This window comes from Entelurus aequoreus, linkage group LG09, assembly GCF_033978785.1.
Source record: "Entelurus aequoreus isolate RoL-2023_Sb linkage group LG09, RoL_Eaeq_v1.1, whole genome shotgun sequence".
NCBI lineage: Eukaryota > Metazoa > Chordata > Actinopteri > Syngnathiformes > Syngnathidae > Entelurus > Entelurus aequoreus.
The window spans coordinates 37657612-37677963 of record NC_084739.1 but is presented as its reverse complement, the minus strand read 5'-3'; the positions used below and the strand labels follow the sequence as shown (position 1 = coordinate 37677963).

The window sequence follows — 20352 nt, the reverse complement described above, 5'->3', positions numbered from 1 at the left end:
GTTGCATGCAAGGACGATTAACCAACAAGGTAAAGCTGATGTATTATTTTTATCCGTAATCATTACAGCGACTTGGCTGTTAAAGTTACATCGTTTTGTGAGTTCTAACTGTGAGTGCGCTATGGGGCGAGTGTGTGTATGTAGAACTAGTTGTTATGTTTAATAAACAGTACTGGGAAGCACTTTGTATTGTGTTCAAAGTGTAAAACTTCAGCTAAAATATGGACTTTTGTCAAGGCTGAAAGTCATTATTCATATTTAAAGTGTTTCTTGGCTTCATATTGGCTTTAATATAAAAACTTTTCTATTTACAAACCCTGTTTAAAGAACCAATTAGGTTTGTAAATCAAGGTTCCTCTGTACGAAGAAGACTATAGCTGGAAATAGATGCAAACCAAACTCTGTCCTGGCTGCACAGTATAATATGGCTAAAGCAACAATCGGTCATCATTATTTTTAAAAAAAAAGAAGTGTTTTTGGGTGGAGACTCACCCAAAGTATCATTCCCTCTGCATGTTTGCTAATGCACTGTAAGTCAATAGTAATTACACCATTGATTGTTATTTTTATTTTTACATTTAGAATTTGTGAATTTGGACAATTTTGCGGTTTCTAGTAGTTTCCATTCTACTCGCATTTGTGGTATTATATTTGGTTTATGGGTAAAGTGCGAGTAGAAATCCAAGTACTGTAAAATTTACAGACAAACAGTATTTGAACAGAGGTGTTATCACATGCAATTAAATGGAGATACACTGTCAAAAACTTACCGCTCTGTCAAACTCCATCTCTGAAAAGAATTTATACCACGGCTCATTCTCTAAATCTACATCTTCCGGACATACATCCAGAGTCTATAGAGGGCATGGCGACAAGAGGAGGAAGAGGAGGAGGAGGAGGTGGAGAAAGACAAAGAGAAGACAGTTCAGACAGCATGGAATAACACAGCCACATATTACAGTATTTCTCTCGACTGCACTGCTGCTTGTTAAGGGATAGGTTCAATTTGTGCAGTGGACATTTGTTTTTGGTCTATTTCTTTTGTCTTTTTTCTTATGCAATACATAAATGTCCACTCAATATGAACAAATGTCCATGCATACTTCAACTGTTCATTTAAAGTTGTACAGACTCAATAATGTCATTGCTTTGGGTCATGGAACAGTGTGACCTTTAACTCCTCAAGTCAGCCTTACCACTTTGGATGTATTTTTTTTCCCTTTTGGAACAAACCGAATAATCAAAATGATGGCTATATGAAGGAGGTTTATGTTGCAATTCCACATAAATGAACCTATCCTTTAAAAAAGTACAAGGATTTCTGGATCGTTCTGTCGAATCAACATATACACAATGACGAATGAACATGCAGACGTGTGAGCTGGAACAAAATAATTGTTCATTGGACATTTGGTCTCTAATGTCACAGGATGAAGTACAACAACACCAACAACACCAAAAATAATTGCCAGCCTACAAGAACAAATGGAGCGGATTGTACTCCCGAAGAACCATGATTACATTATCAATTACCCTCTGAGCTTCCTGTTACGTAAGCTGAAATTAAATGTGTAGATATCAAACTGTCAATCAATGACGTTTGGGTCACCGCCATGTCTATAGGCTAGCATTTCACTTCTTCTTACCAAAACACAAAGCATCTATGTTCAGTGCCTGCCCTGAGATCCTGTCACAGCCAGGCGTTTCAGCCCAATAACCTTAAATTGAAGACACGCATGACAAAGGATCTCCTTGGTAAGCGATACCCCCTCCCCGATGTCAGCCGTGATCGTCTGTCAACGGAACAGGACACCGTTTAGGAATGTGTCCCACAAGGCAATTCGGTGCTGAAGCTGCCACCAGCTTAGATGCAGAGGTGAGCGTGGGGGATGGATGGATGTAGGAGTGGGGTGCTGCTCACATGACATGCACCAAGAGAGAAAGAGAGAGAGAGCGAGCGAGGGAGAGAGGGGCAGGCAGGAAGGCGGCTAACATACCGTTCTCTCCAGCTTCAGGACCGACGATTTCCCAGGCTCGTACTCAAAGATGCTCTTGGGCTCGGCGCGGTACTTCCTGGTGTCTACCTTTTTATCTGGGGGCTCCCACTCATTTCTGTGGATGAGGCGGGAGTCAGGGAGGTGTGAGAGGATACGGGAGAGCGAGAGAGAGAAATCCTCATTACGTAGTCACCATGGCAACCATCTTTGGCTAAGATTTTTTTTTTAAAGCTAAATATGATGAATAATCCATCCAGCCCCTCTATTCCTTGAATGATGACATGACAGAAAAGTCAGTTGATGTTTAAGCCTAATTAGTGACAAAAAGCTAAATTCCTTCATCAATTCCGAAATATAAATTGTCAAAATGATCTACCAGGGGAAAATAACCCAGATTATTTTCATTTCTACTGACAATCATTAAATGGTTAAAGGATGTGTTGAGGCATTGGCTGCTTTGGCGTGACCAAGGAGGAAGGTCAGAACCTCGACATGTCATCCAACACTCCAGTGGCTAATGCTTCCAATCTTCTAATCCTCCTTCACCTGTTCTCCTTCATCACTCATCTCTCAACAAGCACATCATCCTGTGCCAACACCTGTGTGTGTGTGTGTGTGTGTGTGTACGTGTGTGTGGTGTGGCGATGACAGCTAAACACATCAATATAAAAAGGAAACAGTTGCAGCCGCATGGGACAAAAACTCCCTTCAAGTTTGGAAGCCAGACTGGTATAAACCGTACTAACATGTAACACGACATTAACATTGAGGTATAATTGAACAAGCTAATGAGATGTTGTTCAGTTTTGACTGATGAGGACAGCCAGGTATTCATTTTATAAATCTATCTCATGAATATGCAGCGTACGTCCACACTAGGGGTGTAACAATAGATTGATACATTGGTAGATCGATTTACACTACCGTTCAAAATTTTGGGGTCACCCAAACAATTTTGTGGAAAAACCTTCATGTCTAAGAACAAGAATAGACTGTTGAGTTTCAGATGAAAGTTCTCTTTTTCTGGCCATTTTGAGCGTTTAATTGACCCCACAAGTGTGATGCTCCAGAAACTCAATCTGCTCAAAGGAAGGTCAGTTTTGTAGCTTCTGTAACGAGCTAAACTGTTTTCAGATGTGTGGACATGATTGCACAAGGGTTTTCTAATCATCAATTAGCCTTCTGAGCCAGTGAGCAAACACATTGTACCATTAGAACACAGGAGTGATAGTTGCTGGAAATGGGCCTCTATACACCTATGTAGATATTGCACCAAAAACCAGACATTTGCAGCTAGAATAGTCATTTACCACATTAGCAATGTATAGAGTGTATTTCTTTAAAGTTAAGACTAGTTTAAAGTTATCTTCATTGAAAAGTACAGTGCTTTTCCTTCAAAAATAAGGACATTTCAATGTGACCCCAAACTTTTGAACGGTAGTGTGTATTCCTAAATTTCAAGTGTATCGATCTGTGCTCAGCAAGTTTGTCCTCCAAGAGATAGATATAGAGCCAAGATCGTTTTATACGAGAATGGATCGATTTTATCAATACTAGAAAAAGGAAAACATTGGTTTTACGAACAGCAGACTTTATATGAAGTTTAGTACTGTAATAATAAAGATTTTACACGTTAAGTCTATTTCCCCATCTGTGGCGTCATAAAAACGAAAATGGCGGATATCTAGGGTGGTCGACAAAGGTCATAGCAAACGCCACAAGACGACAGTGGCCTACTGAAACCCACTACTACCGAACACGCAGTCTGATAGTTTATACTGTATATCAATGATGAAATCTTAACATTGCAACACATGCCAATACGGCCGGGTTAACTTATAAAGTGCAATTTTAAATTTCCCGAGAAATATCCGGCTGAAAACGTCTCGGTATGATGACGTTTGCGCGTGGCTTCACGGATTGTAGCAGACATTTTGGAACAGCACGGTGGCCAGCTTAAGTCGTCTGTTTTCATCGCAAAATTCCACAGTATTCTGGACATCTGTGTTGGTGAATCTTTTGCAATTTGTTTAATGAACAATGAAGACAGCAAAGAAGAAAGCTGTAGGTGGGATCGGTGTATTAGCGGCTGGCTATAGCAACACAACGCCGTCCGCCGCCGCGCCGCTGTCCTCACCGGTGTCTGGGTTGACTTCCTCCGTCTCCGGGCCGCCGACCGCACCGATGATCGTGGTGAAGTCCTCCGTCGCGCCGTCGATCGCTGGAACGCAGGTGAGCACGGGTGGTGATGAGCAGATGAGGGCTGGCGTAGGTGGAGAGCTAATGTTTTTAGCATAGCTCTGTCGAGGACCCGTAGCTAAGTTAGCTTCAATGGCGTCGTTAGCAACAGCATTCCTATGCTTCGCCAGGCGGGACAGCATTAACCGTGTGGTTACAGGTCCAGGGTTTGGTTCGGTGTCTCCTGATAGTAGAAGTAATAGTAGTATTGTTGATCTTCTGTCTATCCATCCAGTCAGGGGCTTATTTCTTCTGTTTCGATCTGCAGTTAAGCACGATGCTATCATGTTAGCTCCGTAGCTAAAGTGCTTCGCCGATGTATTGTTGTGGAGATAAAAGTCACTGTGAATGTCCATTTCGCGTTCTCGACTCTCATTTTCAAGAGGATATAGTATCCGGGGTGGTTTAAAATACAAATCCGTGATCCACAATAGAAAAAGGAGAACGTGTGGAATCCAATGAGCCCTTGTACCTAAGTTACGGTCAGAGCGAAAAAAGATACATCCTGGCGTCCTGCACTGCACTCTAATCCTTCACTCTCACTTTCCTCATCCACAAATCTTTCATCCTCGCTCAAATTAACGGGGTAATCGTCGCTTTCTCGGTCCGAATCGCTCTCGCTGCTGGTGGGAATGATTGTAAACAATGTGCAGATGTGAGGCGCTCCACAACCTGTGACGTCACGCTACTTCCGGTACAGGCAAGGCTTTTCTATCAGCGACCAAAAGTTGCGAACTTTATCGTCGATGTTCTCTACTAAATGCTTTCAGCAAAAATATGGCAATATCGCGAAATGATCAAGTATGACACATAGAATGGACCTGCTATCCCTGTTTAAATAAGAACATTTCATTTCAGTAGGCCTTTAAGAGGTGGTGTTGTTGTGTGTGAAGTGTGCAAGAGTGAACTGAGTCCCGCGAGAGTTTGGGTGTTTGTTCATCGTTTAAACGTGAGTTTGTTACCGCTTGTTAAGAAAGCGTCTAAAAGTGCATCTCCGACTGTGTCTCTCCTTCTCCACTGCCGAGCATTTCAAGATCACAACTTTCAGCTCCAGCACAATTGAAAAAGCCACAATAAATGCAAGCGACACAACACAATGATAAATACGCACCATTAAACCACAGAAGACGCGACCGACACAATGGAAATGACAGAGGTGCAGATTACAGCAACGCAGCGACTCTCAGTACACAAGCAGAAAACACATAAATAGAAGGGATGGATAAAGAAGGCTTTGGGAATTAGGAAGGAAGAGACAAACGCCATCAACTGGGATGAGAGGGCATACATGCTTCCGCACACCTGGGACGTCATTGGTGACGCGAGGGCGGAGAACAGAAACTGCATGGCCGGGTCGGGGAACTTTATTTAGCAGGTAAATCTACTCTTAAAATGTTGGTTACTGTATTTTTATTGAACATTTCTTGAATGTGAAATGTGAGCAGAAAGTGTTTCCTCCTGTTAATTCACACTTAAGTGTTAGTTGCACTTGATTCAAATAAAATGTAAATGCACTGGCCATGAATTGTTCTTTACTTGTTTGTTTGATCCATAATTATTTCATAGCTAGTTTTCCTACAAAAAAATAACAGGAATGTCCAATATCCAGTATTTACTTCACAGTCACCACTGCTTGATTTTTTTGCTAAAAAGATACTGAATCGATTTCAACTCACTGCATCGTTTCAAATCGTGTCATCCTAAAAAAAAAATATTGTCCCTAAATTGTACTGTCAACCACAAATATCGAATCTAATTCAATCGTTGTTAAAACTAATTGTTACACCCCTAGTCCACACCCTATTCTACTGAAATCCAATGGGCTCAGTTAGATAAAATTAACTGGAACATTATAAAGTCTATGTTGTGTTATGATTTCGTATGTGGTTTATAAGTAGGGTGTCTCAATCTAATATTGATTTTGGATATTGGTCCAATATTCACCAAAATATTAGAATATATTGACTTGAATCAAAGATGTCCTATATTAGCCTTTGAGTCCATTCCAGGCTCTGCTCCAGAAATTCTATCCAGCAGCGACCACAGAGTCAGTGTGCAGATCACACAAAAACAAACCCACATGAGTCAAACGCCAGACAAAAATTTCAAAATTATATCCAAACGGGGGACATTTATCCATGAAAATATGGAGAAGCTGCTGATGGTGTGTACATGCCGGAGAAGCAGCTACAAGGAGATACCTTAGAAGTCCACTCTCCAAGGTAAATGCTGGACATTATTATTACATTACTTTAAGTAACTACTCTAATTGTTTGTAGTACATTCTATTATATTGTTTTTATACAATATTTGTTTACCAGGAGTCAGTATTTATTTTTAGAAAGGCATGCTACATGTTAACATTGTGTTGTTTTGGGGCAAAAGCACCAGTAAATCGATACGTTGATTTGAGATACAAGTGTTTTGAGCTAAGAGCTTCGCCGCAGAACCAATTAAGCTCATAAATGAGGTACTACTGTAATAAGAATATTGTAAAATCAGCACCTTTCTGACAGTGTCAGATAAAGTGGGTGTTTGATACGGCTCTTGCATTCTCACATCAAATTGTGCTGGTCAACCAATTCTGTCTGGTGTGTGTATTTAAATTTCATAAGAAAACTTTTGTAAGTTTGAATTTGATTGTATGAATATTATATTGATGATGAATGGACACTAACCTTTTAGTAGAGGGTTTGAGGGATGAAGACCGTGTTGGCACTGGCATTGACCTTGCTCTTGAACAAACCTCTGTATCGCTTTGAGATCGTGGTACTCCTTTCACAAAAAGATATATATATATATCGATATATTTTTATCAATATGCAGCTCATAGAATGACTCACAACTCTAGCTGCTGCAGCAGCTGATTTGAAACTATAGAACATTCCAAAACTCACCATCATCCAAGTAGCCAAAGGGGTTAGGGCCGTTCTCTAGAGCAGGAATAGTAAATACATTAACTTATTTATCATCTCTAGGTGTGTTGAGCCAGCTTTTAAAAAGAACATAAATAATTCAAAAGAGAATAAAGCCTTTTTTCTGTATTTCCCCGCCTTCCACGCTATTTAACCTCAGTTTCACAAAATGTAATCAGAGAGCGTCAATGCAAAGCACTTTACAGAAGCATTACCGAGCTAAAACAGGATTGAAGCATCAATGCAAAGGCAAATCATTAGCTGCTCAGGCACACTCAGGGGGATCTTGGCTATGAAATATGAATAGAATTGACACAACTTCACACATTTGAGCAGAGAGAGATACATTTCTTTATCTAGATTTTGTAAAATAAGTGTTATGGAGAGAATGAGGTAATTACAATTTGTTTTAATTGGGCATGCATCTAGACCCAACTTTGATTTGTTGCAGTCACATGTTTGTTGGCAAAACTCAACTGAGGGACACATTAAGCTTATACATAGTGGATGAAAGAGCTACAGCAGCATCTAGTGGCGACACTACCACACTACATGTTGACATGTCTGACTGTTCTCATTCATCCTGGTCATTGTCATCTCAGGGCATTCAATCGATCGCAACTGGACTGTTTGGTTTGTCTTAGAAGACGTTTCGACACTCATCCGAGTCAGGTTACATTTACCCCTTGACTGGCCACAACATTAGGTACACCTGTACTCTGTTCAAAGGTTCCATACATTCCATCCATTTGCTACTGTCTGTCCCTTTTTGGGGTCGCGGGGGGGGGGTGCTGGAGCCTATCTCAGCTGCATTCAGGCGGTAGGCGAGGTACACCCTGAACAAGTCGCCACCTCATCGCACGGCCAACACAGATAGACAACATTCACACACCAGGGCCAATTTAGTGTTGCCAATCAACCTATCCCCAGGTGCATGTCTTTGGAGGCGGGAGGAAGCCGGAGTACCCGGAGGGAACCCACGAAGTTACGGGGAGAACATGTAAACTCCACACAGGAAGATCCCGAGCCCAGGATCGAACCCAGGACCTTCGTATTGTAAAGGCACACGCACTGTGCCACCGTGCTGCTGATTCCATACAAGATCATGAATATATTTCACTATTGTGTTATTCTAGTCTGCAGTGATGTACAACCGCACTGTGGTCACAATAGAAGTAGTTTGTAACAGGATTGTCACGATGACTGGATTTCAGTATTCAATACCGATACCTGATTTCCACAAAAAAACAAAAAACATTCACTACTTTATTGGAAAGTGTTTTAAAGTGTCAAGTACTTAAGATCACTGTGCTTCAACATCTTTTGGCACATCATTTAAATTGCAGTAGCAACAATATAATAATAATAATAATAATAACGGATTAGATTTATATCGCGCTTTTCTATTGTTAGATACTCAAAGCGCTCACAGAGAAGTGGGAACCCATCATTCATTCCCACCTGGTGGTGGTAAGCTACATTTGTAGCCACAGCAGCCCTGGGGTAGACTGACGGAAGCGAGGCTGCCAGTTTGCGCCTACGGCCCCTCCGACCACCACCTACCATTCATTCATCATTCATTTCACCGGTGTGAGCGGCACCGGGGGCAAAGGGTGAAGTGTCCTGCCCAAGGACACAACGGCAGCGATTTTTTGGATGGTAAGAGGCGGGGAGCGAACCTGCAACCCTCAGGTTTCTGGCACGGTTGCTCTACCCACTACGCCACGCCGTCCCCTATATATTCGAAAAAGGACAGCAGTGGACGATGTCCTCCCAGTATATCAAAATTAACAATACTGTACTTATACTGTACGCTCATACTGTAAGTGACAACAATAGAAGCATTCAAGTCCCATCTTAAAACTCATTTGTATAATCTAGCCTTTAAATAGACCCCCCCTTTTTTTAGACCAGTTGATCTGCCGTTTCTTTTCTTCTCTCCTCTTCTCCCCTGTCCCTTGCGAGGGGGAGTTGCATAGGTCCGGTGGCCATGGATGAAGTGCTGGCTGTCCAGAGCCGGGACCCCGGGTGGACCACTAGCCTGTGCATCGGTTGGGGACATCTCTGCGCTGCTGACCCATCTCCGCTCGGGATGGTTTCCTGTTGGCCCCGCTGTGGACTGGACTCCCGCTGATGTGTTGGATCCACTGTGGACTGGACTTTCACAATGTTATGTCAGACCCACTCGACATCCGTTGCTTTCGGTCTCCCCTAGAGGGGGGGGGTTACCCACATATGCGGTCCTCTCCAAGGTTTCTCATAGTCATTCACCGACGTCCCACTGGGGTGAGTTTTTCCTTGCCCGTATGTGGGCTCTGTACCGAGGATGTCGTTGTGGCTTGTACAGCCCTTTGAGACACTTGTGATTTAGGGCTATATAAATAAACATTGATTGATTGATTGATTGAATAGTCAACTATTTTACATTTCAAAAAGAATAGCAGTGGCATGAAACCTTCAAGCATATAAAACAAAAAATATTTGTGTTTTTTATTTTATTTCTACAATGTGCCACTGGCCCATAAAAAAGAGCTGCGTTCAGCAAATTGCCCCCCAGGCAACACTTTGTCTTCCTGGTGAAAAAAGTAAACTAGTGGAGTTCAAAGTGTTGCCAAACTACACAGATGTGTCTGTAAGCACTTTTTAAAGTGATAAAGTTTTGGTTGCACACTTTATTTTTAGCATGCGGAGGGCTCCACCAAACTTCAACAATCCCCTCCCCTCCGCACTGAAAACCTAGTTTTAACTTGTTTTTTTAATTTACGCAACAGAACACCAACGATGCAAAAATATCATCCATTTTAAAAAATAATCTCCTTCACGACGGGTGCATGCACACTTGTCAAAGGCCAGTCAATTTCAAGAATAGTGCTGGCGCTCTGGGAGTTTCCCTGTGCTTAGAGCTCACTAGTCAGCACGCTTGACTCTCACACCGACGACCTGGGCTCGCGCCACACACAGAGCAGTAGGAAAAAATAATGTAGAGAGACTTCACAATCGCTACACAAAGCAGGGTTGTCTGTGATTGACAGCTATGAACACCAATCATTGCATTCCGCCATCAAAATTCAAGTCCCCTGATTGAGTGGCTTCAGGCAAGAACATGCGTTAAGGCGGCCCTGGCGAGGACAAACAGGAAGCACCACATATGGTGTTCCTTTTGATGTGGCTCACCAAGGAAAAAGTGACGTTACTGAAAAAAGCAGGATCAAGGTTTTTTCGTGCGTTGGTATTGACTTGGTATGGAAGTATCAATACTTTTAACAACCCTGATGCCAACTAAGCACAATAATCAATACCGGCCCTTTTATAAGGGCAGAATTTTCAGCAGATGTACTTAATGAGGTGTCCTGCATGTGTATAAACCATGCAATCTATAACATTAGTTATAATAATATTAGAACGAACGCAGGACAAATGAATAATTTAAGTGAAAAAAAAGAAAACAGTGTCACGGACAATGATAGTAAAGATGAAGATGTAAAGGTAATGCATTTTGTTAGTTACACACAACATAATCATCATATGTTTGTGTTAACTAAGCAAATACAACTGCATGAATCAATGCATGAATATACTTGTTACATGGTCAGGTTGGGGCCATGTAGTATATAATAAGTGTGTTAATATCCCACGTTGGGGTGTGGATTAGTAAAGATAATGAGAACGGAGTTCTACTATTCAATACCTTTGGATTTCATGCGAATGTCAAAGTTGTCGGGGAATATGTAGGTGGGGCGGTATGGGTTTTCTTCAATAGTCTCTGAGTGAAATGATGGAGAGACACGCCACAGTGTGACATTAACGCTCCCAGACACACAAACACGCACATACTTTGTACACAAGGACGGAAACATGAGCACAAAACTTTTACTAGCATGCAAAGAATGAAAATAGTCTCTTACCGGGTATCTTGTGAATCTGCTTGAACATTGTCTTGTACCAGTCTTTGGACGTTTCCGTGTTCTGAATGAACACAAATCAACAGATATTCCTGTTTAAGAGAAAAATGTCCCGGATTGGGCTGAACAGATTGTACAGTAGTACACAGAGTACTGATGCATGTGTGTGAGTAGTAGCTTGTGTTACTCACCCGCACTGGCACAATGGGCCTGTTGAGAGGACTCAGGACAGGGGAGTGCAGCGACAGTCGCAGTCTTTTCCCGTCCATGTCTGCAACTGGACTGACCAAGGCTCTCCCAGGAGTGGGGCTTTTGTCCCTTTCTGAGGTGGGGTCTGTAACCCAAGACATCACAATAACTGTGAGACAAGTCACACTGACAGATCAAGATACAACCTACAATCAGTTTCAAACCATGGAATGTGAACTCAACAATAAAAGAGGTAGTAGGTAGGTGTGTTTTAAAATGGTCACTCAATATTAGGTACATCTGCACCATCTACTGAGAAAAGCTGTATCAAAAAATATCAGAGCTCACCTATATAGTCCTCTTTGTATTGAATTTTTGGTAACACTTTAGTATGGGGAACATATTCACCACTAATTAGTTGCTTATTAACATGCAAATTAGTAACATATTGGCTCTTAGATAGTCATTATTAAGTACTTATTAATGCCTTATTCCGCATGGCCTTATTATACAACCAGTAAGCCATTAACTAAGAGTCTTCCCTCAATAACCTCAGAATTATTGCTTATTAGTAACCCTAACCCTAACCCTAACCCTAACCCTTATATGTTCCCCTAGTGTCCAAATAACACTAAATTAAGTCTTTGTTACTTAGAATATGTTCCGCATACTAAAGTGTTAACCCACGCAGTCATGGGGAGAACATGCAAACTCCACACAGAAAGATCCCGAGCCTGGGATTGAACTCAGGACCTTTGTATTGTGAGGCACATGCACTAACCCCTGTAGCACCGTGCTGCCCAGTTTTTAATCCCACTTCCTCAATCCCAGTCACTGCTGTTGTGTCCTTGAGCAAGACACTTCACTCACATCTCCCCCACGGGTGCCCACACATGGATGTTTCCACGACCAAGATGCTGACCTACGATACCTGGGCGCCGCATTATGGCTGTCCACTGCTCCTCAAGTGGATGGGTGAAATGCAGAGGCGTTACGCTGTACATTTTATATATTTGATCATTAAATATCTTTCTTATCCATTCCTCAATAATATAACACTAATCAGTGTAAGGCACAAGATAACACTGCAAATTACACCTTTAATAAATATAATATTGTTAAAAGTACAATTTCCTGGTTAATGAGGTGGCGACTTGTCCAGGGTGTACCCCGCCTTCCGCCCGATTGTAGCTGAGATAGGCTCCAGCGCCCCCCGAAGGGAATAAGCGGTAGAAAATGGATGGATGGAATACATTTACCAATTTTTTTTTATGATACAGCACTCTCTTAAGAGTATGCAGATGTACCTAAAAATAAAATTGTCATTGAAGGTATAATACATGGAAAATAACTGCATAATTTCCAAAATGGACATAACTGCCTGCAAAGGACAAAATGATGACAATAAAGAGACACAATGGAGCTGATCTACTAAGATCCAAATACCGTGCGCTAAACAATGTGTGCAAACTTTAAAATTGTGTTGCATATTCTTTAGGACAGACATGCTAAATGGATTGCGTTTCTTATTCTGCTCCTTAAAGAGATGCAATCCACTGCGCACATGTTTAGTGAATCAGTTGTCCGTGTGCTAACGAGGTTGCACACGTTTTAATAAACGCAAAACTTTAGTGAGTAGATCAGGCCAAATGTTTTTTTAAAGGAAAAATGCACTTTTTTGCTCATTATCAACAATAATAACAAAAGTACATGAGACAAAAACGCACATGTCTTTCCCTTTTCTGTATGTTTTAAATAGTGGAAAAACTGTCAGTACAAGATGGCCAGCAATGCAGGTAATGGGGATTAATCTATTCCGCCTATAAAGCCCTGTAAAAAAAACATTTAAAAAAAGCCAACAACGCTCCATTTATATGTCATGACCTGCATATTAACCAAGCTATATTGACATTGTGATTGTAAGAGCTAACACTGAGAAACTACTTTTTTGGCAATGTGACACATCACATACAGTATACTGCTCCTCCGACAACTAGCGATTAGCCAGCTTGCTAATTAAGTTGGTTGGGTTTTTTTTTGGCTATTGATTTGCCTTTGAGTTTTGAAAAGTTAATGCTGGAAATAAATCATGTATCTCACCTGTATAGTCAAAGGTTGTGGCACCAAGTCGGGAAGATGGTCAACTTTGAAAATCCACAATGTACCAACTTGATACTATATGGCTCTCAACTTGGCGTTCAACAAATGGAATACAGCATACCACCATCGCAACATTGTTAAAAAGCATTTTTTATCCAAGGAGTGAGGATTTTATCTTTTAGTATGTGCTAAAATACAACCATCTGATCAGTCAGCATCCCAGAAGAAGTCACGGTAATGACCAAAATACTGTAATTATTATCATGAATGTGCCTGTTACTATAAACACATAAAACGTTTTTGGGGTGTTTTTTAGAGAGCTTAATTGGCAGAATAGATCATATCCCCATTAAATGCTTTGATAGCTGCATCTTACAAGCTGTTTTATTTACTATTTAGAATGCACAGAAAAGTAAAATACATGTGTGTTCTTGTCTCACCTAAGGATTGTGGATGATGGGCAAAATTCCCCCAAAAAGTGCAGTTCCCCTTTAAAATGTTTTTGTATAAGAGTAGCGGGTTGTATTGGATGCTAAAACCAACGGATGTTGCAAAGCACACATCTATACCAAGTTTAACACAGATTTAGTGCCTGCACGAAATGTGTCTACATGAATAAAGAATTATTATTTTAGGTTTTTAAGCACTTAAAACAATTAGACATGAAAAAGAGCCCAGAGCATACCTTTCAAATGAGAAATATGTTTTTTCTGCTCTGTTGCGGAAGAAAGACAAGGACAAGGACAGTAGTGACACAATGATACAGAAGAGCAAGCATTGCTTAATAGCAGCACAGAGAAGGACCAGGCACTAACATTTGAAAATAAATCATATAAAAAATTACAAGGACATGTCAATAAAAAAGGTGTTTTGGTCTTTCTATTTGAAAAGATCCATCCCCGCCTCACAGGCTGGTGTGACTCACCTCTGTTGTGTTGCAGCAGGACTATTGTGGGATTAACTGTGCTGGTGCATGGATAGACGGAGCTGGGGGGTGATGGCAAACAGTTCTGGTTGTCACATGACGTTGGAGCCTGGTTTTCTTTTATGCTTTCTGGCGAATTGGTCTGAAAGTGAAAGGAAATATGTTTGTACACAAACCATGTATATGATTTATTTTCTGTAGTAAATGGGTATATTTTAGCCGGAACGCAACTGGCAAAATAAAGTTGGGTTAAGTAAAGTAAGTGTATGGAGCTATTTTTGTCACTTTTTACATTTTGACAAGGTGAAGTTTCATGTCCAATATCATTTATAGTATTCACAGCGCTTCACTTTTTCCACATTTTGTTATGTTATAGCCTTATTCCAAAATTGGAATACATTTATTTTATCCTCTAAATTCTACAGACAATACCCAATAATAATAGTGGGATTTTTTTTTTAATTGTGCAAATTAATAAAAAGTAAACAACTAAAAAAATCACATGAATGTAAGTATTTGCTCGATACTTTTGGCAGCAATTACAGTATCAAGTCTTTTTTAATACAATGCCACAAACTTGGTACACCTATCTTTGGGCAGTTTTATCCAATTCTAATTGCATTCCTCTATGGAGCACCTCTCATGCTCCCCAGGTTGTATGGGAAGTGTTGGTTTACATCCAGGATGTCTCTGTACATTGCTGCATTCATCTCAGTCTAGTTAGGGAGGTGACCGAGAACCTGATGGTCACTCTGTCAGAGCTGCAGCATTTCTCTGTGGAGAGATGAGGACCTTCCTTTTCTGCAGCAATTCACCAATCAGGTCTGTAAGATACAGTGGCCACATGGAAGCCATTCCTTTGCACAAGTTTGCCAAAATGCACCTGAAAGACTCTCTAAGAAACAAAATAATCTGGTCTGATAAGACAAAGATTGAACTCTTTGGCGTGAATGCCAGGCGTCATGTTTGGAGGAAATCAGACACCGCTCATCACCAGGCCAATACCATCCCTACAATAAAGTATGGTGGTGGCAGCGTCATGCTGTGGGGATGTTTTTCAGCGGCAAGAACTGGGAGACCAGTCAGGCTAGAGCAGGGGTCACCAACCTTTTTGAAACCAAGGGCTACTTCTTGGGTACTGATTAATGCGAAGGGCTACCAGTTAGATACACACTTAAATAAATTGCCAGAAGTAGCCAATTTGCTGAATTTACCTTTAACTCTGTTATTATTAATAATTAATGATATTTATCTTTGTGGAAACACTGATCATCTTAATGATTTCTCACAATAAATATATATAGAAACAGATAAATATCAATATGCAACACTTTATTTTTATATTTTCTCTAAGTGCACATTTTTCAAATTGAACATTTTCAAATGATCACTTCTAAGACAGTCTTGTGAAATCACAATATCCCATTTTAACTAGCTAGCCACTAACATTTTTTAACAAATCATGAATTACTTTGCACCATGTTTGTACAAATAATAACTCATGTAAAATACAAAAGTCAACTCTCAAATTTTTAAATCATGTCACACTTTGAACTGGACACCAAATCTGTTATCTGTTTCTTTGTCAGTTAGTGGGAAGCCTGGCATTTCATGCTGTTAACTAGTGTGTTGTACTCTGGTGTGTAACTTGACACTGCAACTCTGAGTGAGTCTTGCAGATGTGCATCAGTGAGGCGTGTTCTGTGTTTGTTCTTGATGAAGTTCATGTCAGAAAAGGCTGATTCACAAAGATAAGATTTTTCCTCATTGTTTGCAGAACCTTCTTAATCTTTTGGACATATTTTCACAGCAATCTGGCCTTAAGCTTAATTATGATAAATGTAAAATGTTAAGGATCGGAAATCTAAAGGGAACGTCCTTTCGAATGGAATGCAAAGTGCCTGTTTTGTGGACAGATGGACCAGTTAACATACTTGGTGTTGTTGTCCCAGAAAATCTGGAAGATCTAGGCTCAGTAAATTATGATAATCGACTAAGAAAGCTGGACAAAATTATGCAATTATGGAAAGGGAAATCCCTAACCTTGTATGGTAAAATGTCTATTGCCAACTCGTTAATTATTCCTCAATTTATTTATTTGTTTTTGTCATTGCCAGCTCCATCACAAAACTTTTTTAAGATTTATGAGCGGAGGGTCTTCGATTTTGTCTGGAACGGCAAACCAGAAAAGATTAAAAGAAAGGTTTTGTACAAAGAGTATGAATATGGGGGCCTGAAACTTCTCAACCTTGAAGCTATGTGTCTGTCTTTAAAAGCATCAATTGTTCCAAAGATGTATTTAAACATTGAGTGGTACACAAATGTCCTGTTGGACAAAAAACATGTACTGTATCAAAAGAAATTGTATCCTTTTTTACAAGTGATCCCCTCCCAGAGAGTCTGCTGGGAAACATGGCGGAGTTCATAAAGGAAACAATCCACTCATAGTGGTGTTTTCAATTTTATGTGCCAGAAAAAAGAGACGATATTATGCAGCAGTTAATATGGATGAACTCTAATATTGTAATAGATGGAAAGCCTTTCTTTTGGAAAAATATGTTTGAAAGAGGAATCATTTTTGTCAATGATATTATCAATGAGAATGGTAAAATTATGAAGTATGATGAATTTAGAGCTATGTATGGTGATGCTTGCTCAAGCTTTTCATTTTATCAACTAACTGGAGTAATTGGGAAAAGATGGAAACAAATAATTAATTATGGAACTACTAAATTATTAGTTTGTAAACCTCTAATAAGAAATTCTAGTTGGCAAAAAGGAACTAAAATAAATAGAAAAATATATTATTTTTATTTAATAAAGAAATCACAACACAAATGGAAAATGGGAGGACTTTTTTGACTGCCCGTTGCCATGGGATGCCATATTCAAACTAATCTATAAAACCACTATCTATGTGCAAAATCGTTATTTTCAAATTAAAATTATTTATAACTTCTTACCCACAGGGAAAATGTTAAAATTATGGAATATGACAGAGTCAGATGATTGCAGATTTTGTTGTCAGGAGCCTGAATCCACCCTGCATTTGTTTTGGTATTGTCATATTGTGTCTTTGTTTTGGGTGGAAGTTGAAAAAATGTGTTTAAGGATTGGTTTGTTTATGAAGCTTAATGTGGTTTCTGTTATTTTAGGAGAGTTCATTGACAATAATGATTTAGTCAATTTAATTATAGTACTCGGTAAAATGTTTTTGTTTTTAAGGCCAAAAACAGATATTCACTTAGTATTACTTTCTTTAAAACATTTATTCAGTATTTTCTAACTTTAGAAAGTTACATGGTTGAAAACGATAATGATGCCAAAAAACATTAAAAAAAAGATGAGAAGTCCTCAAAGGCTTATTTTGAAAGTATAATTATGTTTATAGATTATATGATATCTGTTGTTGTGTTCCCTAATTTGAGTGACCTGGACATAATCTGGACTGTACATAAATGCTTATTTTGAAAATGTAATTTTGTTTATAAATTATATGCAATCTGTTGTGTTCCCTAATTTTTTTCTGTGTACATGAATGAAGGTGTGTGTTGCTGAGTCCTACTTGGACATTATCTGGACTGGGCCTGGTTTAAAAAACCCTTTAAACAAATCTAATTTCATTGACAACCTGGTCTGTTGAAGATAAGGCCCTTTTTAAAAAAATAAAATAAAATAAGATAAATAAATAAAAAACATTTTCTTGGATAAAAAAGAAAGTAAAACAATATACAAATAATTACATAAAAAATAGTAATTAATGAAAATGTTAGTGGACCAGCAGCCTATACAATCATGTGTGCTTCAGGGACTGTGTCCCTTGCAGATGTGTTGTCTATGTTGTGGGAACCAGAATATTGGTAGCAGAAAGAAATAACTCCTTTTGTGTGAGTGGGTGTGGATGAGTGTGCATGGGGGAGGTTGTTTGGGTTGATGCACTGACTGAAAGTGTATCTTGTGTTTTTTCTATGTAGATTTAATTTAAAAAAAAAAAATATTATTTTTATTTTTTTATTTTTATAACAGGCCCGCGTGACCCCTGGGCTAGAGGGTAAAATGAATGCAGCAATGTACAGAAACATCCTGCATGAAAACCAACGCTTCCCATCAAATCCCATGGAGATTGAGATGTGCTGTAAAGAGGAATGGGTGAAATTGCCTAAAGACAGACGTACCAAGCTTGTGGCATCGAATTCAAAGAGACTTGATTCATGTGTTTTTTTATTTTTTTTTAAATTTGCAAAATAAAAAAAACAAAAAACACTTTTCATATTGTCATTATGTGGTATTGTTAGTAGGGGGACAAAAACAAATGTTCTCCATTTTGGAATAAGGCTGTAACATAACATTTGGAAAAAGTGCAGCGCTGTGAATACTGAGTGATTGCACTGTATACCACTAACCTACAGTGTTTAGTTCACTTGGACAGTCTGGGGTAACAATTTACGTTTTACACACTGTAAGTCAAATGTTATCTTTTAAATAAATAAATACAACTTTTAAAAAAAATACTTATATGTGTCATTAAAAAAATAAATCATGAAATCAATAATTAATTACATCACAAAATAATGAAGGTAAATTGTACATTAAATAAATTAATGACACATTAAATAACACATGTATGTATTCAATTGTAATAATTAATTACACATTTAAGTGATTATTTAAAGATGTATTTATTTTTTACATATTGTCCCATTTAACCCTACATAGATTGCTATATAAGAGTAGCAGCTAATAAACAAACAAACAGTGCCTGTAATTGATCTGGGAACTAATATGTCTAAAAATGAGCACTAATGTACAATACAGTATTCATTTAAAGTGTGTAAAAAACAGGTCGGGGGCCGGGCTGTGTGTATACATACATACAGTATATATATATATATATATATATATATATATATATATATTTATATATACAGCATATATATATATATATATATATATATATATATATATATATATATATATATATATATATATATATATATATATATATATATATATATATATATATATATATATATATATATACATATATATATATATATATATATATATATACAGCATATATATATATATATATATATATATATATATATATATATATATATATATATATATATATTCGTCACGCACTAATTGACTGAAAGAGTGCGCACTATCGATGGAAAAATGCATTTTTAGACAATATGATTTGCCTGAGCGGCTAGGAGACACCGAAAGTAACAAGTCAAAGAAAATGGATTAGAAAGGACAGATAAAAAAATAAAAAAAAATAAAAAATTAAAAAAAAAATTAAAAAAAAAAAAAATTAAAAAAATAAAAATATATATATATGTATATATATATATATATATATATATATATATATATATATATATATATATATATATATATATATATATATATATACATACACCGGTATATATATATATATATATATATATATATATATATATATATATATATATATATATATATATATATATATATATATATATATATATATATATATATATATATATATATATATATATATATATATATATATATATATATATATATATATATATAATTTTTTTAAAACTTCGGACTTCCCCGCGGGCCTTTTTGCAACATTTAATTAGTGACAAATTACAATTCACATTATCTGCAGTATATAAATAATTTTGGCCATACAAACATTCCCTACAGTAAAATAAAGATATGTGACAGCTGTTGGTTACATCCTACTATACATTATATGCATGCGTATTCATAATATACATCAATACCAAAGCACAGAGATCTCATGTAAGAGTAAACATACCTGGCAGTGTGTGTTGTTTACACGGGGGACATCAGCTATGATGCCGTCACTTCCTTTAGCCAATCCTCCATTTATTTGACTTGTGAATTCACCTGCAGAGTCCATAAATATGATAGTGAGGAAACAACAAACCTGCTAAATAATGATCCCTGGTATATTCCACAGCAGAAAGGTGGTATTTGATAAATTTACGCACAGATACAGTGGAATTCGCTTAAGTCGGCCCTGCTTACGTCCCGGTCCACTGTGTTGTTACTATTCAAAAGTG

At 38.2% G+C, this 20352-nt stretch overlaps 1 protein-coding gene across 5 annotated transcripts in view; it reads right to left on the bottom strand.

Moving 5' to 3' along the window:
* LOC133657403 (sorbin and SH3 domain-containing protein 1) overlaps positions 1 to 20352 on the bottom strand; it is a 140528-nt gene that overhangs the window by 51485 nt on the left and 68691 nt on the right. For 3 of the 5 annotated variants that reach the window (XM_062058696.1, XM_062058692.1, XM_062058693.1), the window contains exons 5-13: positions 20085 to 20176; positions 14267 to 14408; positions 11244 to 11386; positions 11056 to 11116; positions 10839 to 10913; positions 7133 to 7168; positions 6914 to 7010; positions 1998 to 2112; positions 771 to 854 (exon numbers count right to left, since the gene is read on the bottom strand). In XM_062058696.1, coding sequence (XP_061914680.1) covers positions 771 to 854; positions 1998 to 2112; positions 6914 to 7010; positions 7133 to 7168; positions 10839 to 10913; positions 11056 to 11116; positions 11244 to 11386; positions 14267 to 14408; positions 20085 to 20176 — 845 coding nt within the window. The remainder of the gene's footprint in view (positions 1 to 770; positions 855 to 1997; positions 2113 to 6913; positions 7011 to 7132; positions 7169 to 10838; positions 10914 to 11055; positions 11117 to 11243; positions 11387 to 14266; positions 14409 to 20084; positions 20177 to 20352) is intronic. The other 2 variants (XM_062058694.1, XM_062058695.1) reach the window with 2 other exon arrangements.